Raw genomic sequence first — 8,526 nt, forward strand, 5'->3', positions numbered from 1 at the left:
GGGATGTGCAAGCACCTGGGAGCCAGCTCATCCCTCCTTCTGCCTCAGGGGGGTCCCCAAGCCCCACGCTGGTGGCACCTGAGGCTGGGGACTTGGCGGGGAAGCTGTGCCTGCACCCATCCTGCGCTGCCCCCAGGCTGGGCACCTCCTTCCACAGGGTCCCCCTTGCCCCATACCCTGCCCATACAGGGACACACGAACCATGACCGCAGGCAGCTCTCACAAGTGTTCTTAATTAAGGGGAGGGGTCTCCCAGGTGGCTCTCAGCCATGTCCCCACCCCCTGCTTGGACCCACAGTTGCTTGGAGCTCTCCGCCACCACAGTCCCATCTCCGCAGCCCCCTCAGCCTGTTTTCTTCACGACGTGGATGAAGTAGCAGGGCACGTGGGCCTGTCCCGGTGTGTAGGGCTGGAAGTCGCCCAGGACGCTGTGCTGGCACTTTCCCTGGAAGGCCCCTTTCAGCAGGGCTGTGAAGGCCTCCAGCCGGTGCGGGTAGTACGAGAGCCGAAACTTGCTGCAGGGAGGCGGCGCCGGTGAGGCGGGGGACAGCGGGGCACGGCGCCAGCCGCCCCCACGCCGGGAGCCGCCCCTGCAGCTCCTCTCACCTCAGCTCGGGGTCTGCCCCCGCCTCGGTGGGGGGCACCTGCACCGTGTAGTCCAGGGTCACCATGTGTGCCTTGTTGTTTACCAGCAGCACTGAGGTGGTGATGTCCTTGGTCAGGTCGCTCTGGGAGACCACAGGAGGACGTGTGTGTCCTGCGGGGACTCAGCAGCCCCCCCCCGCCTGGGCACAGCCCTGCTGCCTGCCCCACCCGGCCCCCCTGGGGACGTGGGGCTGGGGCAAAGGGGGCTGGGATGGGGCAGGGCCTGCCAGGCACCCACCTTGTAGTAGATGTTCTTGCCGGGCGGCGCGCAGCCCGTGGCCAGGATGTGATCGTAGTTGCGGTGGTCAATGACCAGGACGCCCCCGGGCCGCACCATGCTGGCAATGTTCCTCAGGGCCAGCTTGTGCTCACTCTGGTCCCCTGGAAAGGAAACGATGGCAGCTCCAAGCACTGGCTGTAGCCCATGGCACAGCCCATATGCCTCACCTTACCCATACACACGTACACACGCACACACAGGTACCTGCCCCTACCATCTTCCCCCAAATCTCAGCTTGGAGAACCCACAGCCCCACCCTGGCATGAGCTCAGGCACGTCCTCAGCCTCACTGGAGCAGAGCATGCCACGTGGGAAACCCACCACCCGACTTTGTGGCACAAGTCTGAGTGTGCCTCCAGCCTTGCCGGACCCGTGACTGATGCACAAAACTCCACTGTGACCATGAAACCCCAGTGGGCCCACTCACGTCCCCGACTGGGGCAGTGGGGCCTCAGCTCCACCCTCCCTGGAGATAAGCCACAAAACAGCAGCTCCCCTGTGTGTAATCCTGTCCCACTAATGCCGTGAGTTAGGACACGTCCTCAGCTCGCTGGAAGACACTATGCACACATGCATAGGTGCTCCCCCTCCTCTCCTCTCCCCTGCCCCAACTCACCTTTGAAGTCAGGCAGGTGCGCAAAGGAGTTCCCGAGGCAGATGACTGCATCAAACCCATCCCCTGGCTTCTCCAGGTCCTTCTCCAGTGTGAGCCAGTTGGCCTCCTCAATGACTGCAGCACAGAGAAATGGATGAGGGCAGGGACACCCAAGAGCCTCCCCTGCCTGCGAGACCCCAGCCCAGCATCACCCAGCCCTTCCCAGGCCCTGGCCAGCAGCCACACAGGCAGGGACCATGGCTTGTCTTGGCCGAGCAGCTGTCACAGGCAGGTCTCCCCCGCAGCAAGGCCACCCAGACGAGCGGCCCGAGCACTGTCCAAGACAGTGGTCTGGGGGAGAATATCACTGTCCGCGGCCCCTCCCGGCCCCCACGGCCCCCGCACCCCATCGGTCGAAGGGCTCCTCCTTGCGCCGCTCCCAGCGCTCCTTCAGCGCGTACTTAAGCATCTTGTCGCTGGCATCGACGCTGGTCACCTGGAAGCCCTCCTCGAGCAGCATGATGGAGTCCACCCTGGGGACACGGCTGTCAGCGGGGCCGGGGGGCCCGGGCAGGGGAAAGGGACACACCTGGGAGGCGGGCGGGAGCGGGGCCTCACCCGGTGCCGCAGGCCACGTCGAGGACGGAGCGGCAGCGGTGCTGGCGGAGCAGCGCCAGGAGCCAGCTGCGGTACTCGGCCGTGCGGCTCCGCGTGTCCCCGATGTACAGCTGCCACACGCGGGCCGCCCGCCCATCCGCGTACTGGTCCGGCAGCCCCTCCGCCCCCACTCCCAGCGACCGCGTCCGGTACACGCTGTCCACCATCCCGCCGCCGCCGCCGCCGCCGACCCGACCCGGACTCGGCCGCGTCCCCTCAGCCTCGCTGCGCCGCGCCCCCGCCGCGCGCCGCCCCCACGGCTCCGCCAATCCCCGCCGCGTCCGCCCCCGCCGCTCCGCCAATCGCAGCTCCGGCCCCGCCCCTCCCGCCCCCGCCGGGCCCCGCCCCCCGGCAGCGGCCCCGCCAATCAGCGCAGCCCGGCAGCGCTCGCGCCGCGCCCCCTCACGGCCCCGACCTTCGCCTGGCGGGGTCAGGGCCCGCCCCGGCCCGCCCCGCCCTCAGCGCCCGCCCCGGCCCGGCCCTCAGCGCCCGCCCCGGACCGCCCCTCAGCGCCCGCCCCGCCCCGGCCCTCAGCGCCCGGCCCTCAGCGCCCGGCCCGGACCGCCCCGGCCCTCAGCGCCCGGCCCTCGGCGCCCGGCCCTCGGCGCCCGGCCCTCGGCGCCCGGCCCTCGGCGCCCGGCCCTCGGCGCCCGGCCCTCGGCGCCCGGCCCTCGGCGCCCGGCCCTCAGCACCCGCTCCTCAGCGCCCGGCCCTCACCGGCCTCCCCTCAGCGCCCGGCCCTCACCGGCCTCCCCGGGCCGCAGCGGCGCTGATCCCGCTCCCAGCAGCAGCACAAGCAGGGCCGGCAGTGGCGGCGGCGACTCTGGGGAAAACGTCTTTATTTACAGTCCCGGCGGTGTGCGAGGAGCCGGCGGCGGGGCAGCGCTGGCGGCCGCCCGGAGCTGGAGCCCGCGGCAGGGCTGGGTCCGCGGCTGTGCGACACCTGATCACGGGATGGCACCCGGGCTGGCAGGGCGGTGCCGGGCGCTCCGGTGTCCCCCGGGTCACAAGTCCCTTTTCCTTTGGTACCCATAGGCACAGCGGGGCGAAACCCCGGAGCGGGCGGCCCCGGGGGCAGGGGCTGCGTGCCTACAGCTCGTCAGCTGGGCTGTGGGTGAGCGGAGCCTGCTCCTGGACCCCCTCCAGGGCCTCCCCTGCGTCCGGAAGGCTGGCAGCTCCCTCGCGCTCATCCTTCTGGCCCTTTTTCTTCTTCTTCCCGCTCTTCTTTTTGCTCTGCTTCTCCCCCACGCTTGCCAAATCACCCTTCTTGCCAGTCCACTTCTCTGCCAGGCAGCCTAGGAAAAGAGAAGAGAGGGGCAGTGGGGGCTCTGATGGAGAGGCAGGGCTCCCCATGCTTCAGCAAGGCTTCCCTCCCCTCCCAAGCATTCCTGCATCTTTTTAGCCCCTGGCAGCAGCCAGGACTTACTTGTGTCCTTTCCTTTCAGCACGTGGTTAGCACAGAGAAACTGGGAGAGATCCTCTGTCTGGTGATGCCTGTACCAATCTTCAATCACATCTTCATACTCCTCTACCAGCACATCGCACTAGGGCAGAGAGGAGAGCGCGGCTCCAGACACGTGCTGGAGTGGCAGGACCAGGCTCCTGCCAGCACCCTGCTCCCAGCAGTGCAGCCCGGGATGCTCTCCCCCCTCCACTCCAGCCCACAGGGTCACGGCAGCCACTGAGGGCCGGTCCCACGGGGCGAGGTACCTGCTTTTTGAGGTCAGCCACCTCGGCGGAGGTCTCGTTCCACAGCTCGTAGGGGATGTCCATCACCACCTTGACGCCCTTGTGCACCAGGTTGTGCAGGGTCTCGAACGTCTCCGACATGCCCTGTGAGGGGGAGCAGCACTGCCTGGTCAGGGACGCTGCTCCTGCAGGGCTCCCGCTCTCTCCTCCCGCTGTCAGCCGCACAACCCTGCCCAGCCGTGGGCACATCCCCGGGACACCAGCGTCACCAGGGGACAGTTCAAGCGGCAGTGAGTGCCCCTCTGCAAACCTGGTCCCAAACCCAAGGGGACGACAGCCCCTGGTTCCCTCCCTGCCAGCGGAGCCTGCCCACTGCCACCAAAGGCAGCACCCCCTGACTGGGGGGCAGCGTGACCAGGCACTGCCAGGGGATCCAGAGGAGGGAGAGAAGGAGCCTGGTTTGTCACTCTGGCAGTGAAGGGATGGGTGGGGCACCCGCCATGAGGATGGGGAGCAGGAAGTGGAGGAACAGCCCTCACCTTTGCGAATCTGTTGCTGCCGCTCCTCTCCTTGTGCAGGTTGTAATCCAAGAGCCGCTTGCAGATGTTCTCTGTCACCTCAATTAGCCGGATGTCCCTGCACGGAGAGGAGGAAGGGCTCAGGCCTGGCGTGGGCCCCAGCAACAGCCAGGGCTTCGGGGGAGCCTCCCAAAGCTCTGGAGGCTGCGGCAGCAGCAGGAGACTCCCGTGCCCTCCCACTTACGACTGTGTGTACTTGACAGCAGAGCCCTTCCCGTCCAGGAAGCCGTACTTGGTGTCGATCACCTCCTTGGTCTTGCCCGTCTCCTCGAAGGCGGATTTCAGCTCCACGGCTACGTACTTGCACACTGTGGGAAGGAGAGAGCACAGGGTTTAGGGGTGTCACTGCTCTGACAGGCAGTGGGACAGCAGCGAGAACCAACCCCTGCAACTGGGCACACCAAGGCCGCTGTGAGCACAAAACACACCTTGGCCATCCAAAGGAATAACCAGGAATGGCTCAGCTGCTTCCACTGGAGAACTCTGGAAGCAGGAGCACCCAAAGCAATGCTTCAGTGCAAACCAGCTGCTGTGGCACAGCTGGGAAGTCACACAGGCTCAGGGCAGCCTGCAGCTTTCCCCCCCAGAACCTCTACCTCCCTGCCACAAGCTGCTCTCTTCCTTTTGGAAGAGCAGGGATTCTTTTCACAATGTAAGTTCCAGTGCAGCCCAGAGCTTCTCCTCGTGATGACAGCACGTCCCACCTGGTACTAACTCTGTGCTCTCAGTGCTCTGGGGACACTGGGGACACAGCAGCTGGCAGGGCTCGCTGGGCTGGGCGCTGGCTGCGAGCTCCAGCAACACAACCTGGGACTCTGCCTGCAGCAGAGACCGTATCGTCAACAGACTTAGAAACACGGTGCGGGGTTATTTTTATAAAACTAAAAAAAAGCTTTATTTCTTCTGTAAAAAGAGCCCAATAGAGCTGTAGAAACAGACAGCAGAAGAAATATCTCAGGGGTTTACAAGTGGGAATGTGGAAGGTGGAAGCCAGGCATGGTGTGGCCATTCCTCCCCCAAAACTGGGGTCTCAGGAGGCTGGAGAAAGCTTTGTCCAGTGCTGTGGGGTCCTGTTTGTCAGCAGCCACCTCTTCTTCGAGCTCCACTTTAGGAGAAGGGCCAAGCTCCAGCAGGAATGCTCTGTCAGCAATGAGGCACTGTCTTCTCCTAGGCAGTTATGTGAGCTGAGGGATGCCCCAGGCAGGCAGAGAGCGAGGCACAATCTCCAGAGCTCCCAGGCACGCGCTGAGATGCCCTGTGCACACCTCCTGCACAATCCTTGCTGTGCTGGTCCAGGGGCTGCAGGCGACCGCGGCCCTTCCGCAGGCAGGACGATCGTTCCTTCCTGCAGCCCCCTGGAACTCGGAGCTCAGGGATGGGCCCCTCCAAACCACACCTGCTGCAGTGTCCCCACACATGCCACGAGTGCTCAGGGCTGGGTCCCGTTATCCAGATTATCCAGATCCTTCCCGCAGCTTTTGCTGTGCACTGGCACAGGTTGCAAGCCTGGGCAGGAAAGGAGCAGAGTGTGGTCAGTGCTTGCTCTGATGCTTCTCTGAGGTGACGCTGGTGCCACAGCAGAACTCGGACATCAGCATCTCCAGAGCTGCTTCCCCGGCTGGGAAAGCTTTGTAAAGAACTTCCTTTTTTCTTTCTTTTTTTTATAATTTTCTCTTTGCTGTCCAGCTCCACATGCGCTTGCACAGCAAAGACAGAGGAAAGCGCACCAGGCAGCAAATGTCCGTCATGACCCACCCTGGACTGCCTACGAACCAAAGGGATACTCGGACAGGAAGCATCACGGAGACCCAACTGAGAGCAGCACACGCGACCAGTCCCAGCTAGGAACCGACAGGCGATCAAGCGATCACCGGGAACAGCGGTGCCCGCGGCAGGAGGCGGCCGAAGGGGCAGCCCGCGAGGGCGCAGCCCCGCACCAGCAACCCCCGCCCGGGCAGACCGCGGGCGGCGCCGCCCACCCCGGTCCCCCGAGGCCCCGCTTACCCTCGCACTTGCTGGGCAGTCGCACCCAGTCCGAGTCGTCGCCCCTCGCCAGCGCCGCCGCCATCAGCAGCATCAGCAACGCTGCCCCCGCCGCCGCCGCCATGACACCGCTTCCGGGGCGCGCTCCTGCCCCGCCACGCCCGGTTACCATGGCGACCCCGCCGCGCGGGCCAATGCCGGAGGCGCGCGAGACCCGCGTGACCAATCCCCGCCGGCCAATCCCAGCGGCGCGCGGCCCCCGTGGCCCCGCCCCCGGGCGGTCCCGCCGGGCGCCCACGTGGGGAGGGCGCGCACGCGGCCGCGGCCCCCGGGGTGCGCGCCCGACCCTCCGGGGCCCCGCCCTGCTCTGGATCCCGGACACTGCCCCCAGAGGTACCCCGGGGCCCCTGCCCGGCCTCTGGATCCCGGACACTGCCCCCAGAGGTACCCCGGGGCCCCTGCCCGGCCTCTGGATCCCGGACACTGCCCCCAGAGGTACCCCGGGGCCCCTGCCCGGCCTCTGGATCCCGGACACTGCCCCCAGAGGTACCCCGGGGCCCCTGCCCGGCCTCTGGATCATCTGGGGTCCCTTTCCATCCTCCGGGTAATTCCGGGGTCCTGCCACCCACAGAAACGCATCAGCCCCTCTCTCTCCTCTACCCAAACCGAGATTCCCACCCTGTACCTCCCCAAACCAACACTGGGTCTCCTCCCTCCTCCATTTGGGGGTCCTCTCACCAGTCTCCAGAATATTTCCAGTGGCTTCCACACCCCTACACCAAACCAGGGGCACTTACCCTTCGGGCAGCTGCCCATGGCCTCAGCTCTGGGCGAGGAGGACGGAGGTGAGGACAGCATCAGAGAGCAGGACCTTCAGCAGCACCACACGGACAGCCATAAGCAGGGCTGCCAAGGCAGAGGCTGGTGACACTGCAATGGAAGGATGAGGTGATGCCTGCCACAGACACCCCACTGCCCCCACGTCCTATCCAGGCCTACCATGGGGCTACATTCGGGCAGACTTGGGATCTTTATGCATCCCAGACACCCCATGTCACCCTCATGCTGTCCTGGGCTCTACACAGTTTCCCCGTTCTTCCAAGGTGAAGCTTCCCTCCCTCTTCCCCAGTCCCACAACACTGAGGGGAAACCCCATCCCAACCACCACACAGCCCCAGCCACTGCCAGGGCTCTCCCTGGCACCTGACATTGCCACCAGGCCGAGGCCAGACACTCACCAGGTGTGCTGCACAGCTCTGCCGCCTCCTCGTTGCCTGCGGGATGAAAGAGCAGCTGGGGAGACACTGGCAGCACCAGGTGCACGGCAGGGCTGCCCACAAACCCCTTCCTGTGATGGGGACAGCAACGTCTGCCCCTGGGCCTCACACCTGCTCCGTGCCGAGCTCCCTCCTCAGGGGCCCGGGCAGGCACAGGGGGTGGCAGCAGGGCCGTACCCGCGATGCGGATGGGGCTGGAGCTGTGGGACGGCGAGGTCCTGTTGGCCCCCACGTGGCAGGCGAGTTCTCTCTCGCGCGGGGGGTCACTGGAGAGGAGGGAGACGGAGCAGACGGTGCCACCATCCTCCTGGGAGGTCCCGTAGGCAAAGGACTGCAGGATGCTACCATTCCCACCGGAGATCCAGACGGCATGGCCAGAGCCGGGGGCCAGGTCGCTCACCACGCACACCACCAGCTGCCGGCGCTGCCCAGCCAGCACCATGCTCAATGGCCGGGTCAGCGTAGGCAGTGGCACAGCTGCCCTGCCAGCTGAGGGAGACAAGGTTTAGGGGCACTGCTCCCCTCACACATCCCACCCAGCACGGCTGCCAGCTCGGCAGAGCTCAGCCTTTGCATCGGGGCTGGATGACACCCGGCCCTTCTGCCTCCTGGGTTTGTCCCGGGGTACTCACGGGGCAGCAGCGGGAGCAGAGCGGCAGCCAGCACCACCCGGAGCAGCTCCATGGCAGCTGCAGCTCACGGGCTGCCAAGGGCTCACCCCGCCAGCAGCTCCGGCTGCACCGCCCACCGCCGGGGCTGGCGCTCCCCGCCGGCGGCACGGCCCCGCTCCGCCCCGCCCCCGGGACAGCCCCCGCGCCGGGA

At 66.3% G+C, this 8,526-nt stretch overlaps 2 protein-coding genes across 3 annotated transcripts; both read right to left on the minus strand.

The window, feature by feature from the left end:
• Positions 1 to 217: 217 nt before the first annotated feature.
• GNMT (glycine N-methyltransferase) lies at positions 218 to 2,431 on the minus strand. The gene is made up of 6 exons (XM_063391741.1): positions 2,139 to 2,431; positions 1,926 to 2,053; positions 1,542 to 1,655; positions 884 to 1,026; positions 607 to 728; positions 218 to 515 (listed from the first exon to the last, which is right to left on the minus strand). Exons 1-6 carry the CDS (start codon positions 2,342 to 2,344, stop codon positions 344 to 346), a joined length of 885 nt encoding a protein of 294 aa, XP_063247811.1. The 5' UTR covers positions 2,345 to 2,431; the 3' UTR covers positions 218 to 343.
• A 568-nt stretch (positions 2,432 to 2,999) lies between these two features.
• On the minus strand, positions 3,000 to 8,456 carry CNPY3 (canopy FGF signaling regulator 3). Of its 2 annotated transcripts, XM_063391731.1 has the most exons (8): positions 8,337 to 8,456; positions 7,882 to 8,193; positions 7,660 to 7,701; positions 4,629 to 4,752; positions 4,406 to 4,502; positions 3,888 to 4,010; positions 3,604 to 3,721; positions 3,000 to 3,472 (listed from the first exon to the last, which is right to left on the minus strand). In XM_063391731.1, exons 1-8 carry the CDS (start codon positions 8,386 to 8,388, stop codon positions 3,267 to 3,269), a joined length of 1,074 nt encoding a protein of 357 aa, XP_063247801.1. In that variant the 5' UTR covers positions 8,389 to 8,456; the 3' UTR covers positions 3,000 to 3,266. The 2 variants fall into 2 exon arrangements, with proteins under 2 accessions (XP_063247801.1, XP_063247800.1); XM_063391730.1 differs by lacking the exons at positions 7,660 to 7,701; positions 7,882 to 8,193; positions 8,337 to 8,456 and adding an exon at positions 6,449 to 7,022.
• Positions 8,457 to 8,526: the final 70 nt, after the last annotated feature.

The sequence above is a fragment of the Prinia subflava genome, chromosome 2 (assembly GCF_021018805.1).
Source record: "Prinia subflava isolate CZ2003 ecotype Zambia chromosome 2, Cam_Psub_1.2, whole genome shotgun sequence".
NCBI classification, from domain to species: Eukaryota; Metazoa; Chordata; class Aves; order Passeriformes; family Cisticolidae; genus Prinia; species Prinia subflava.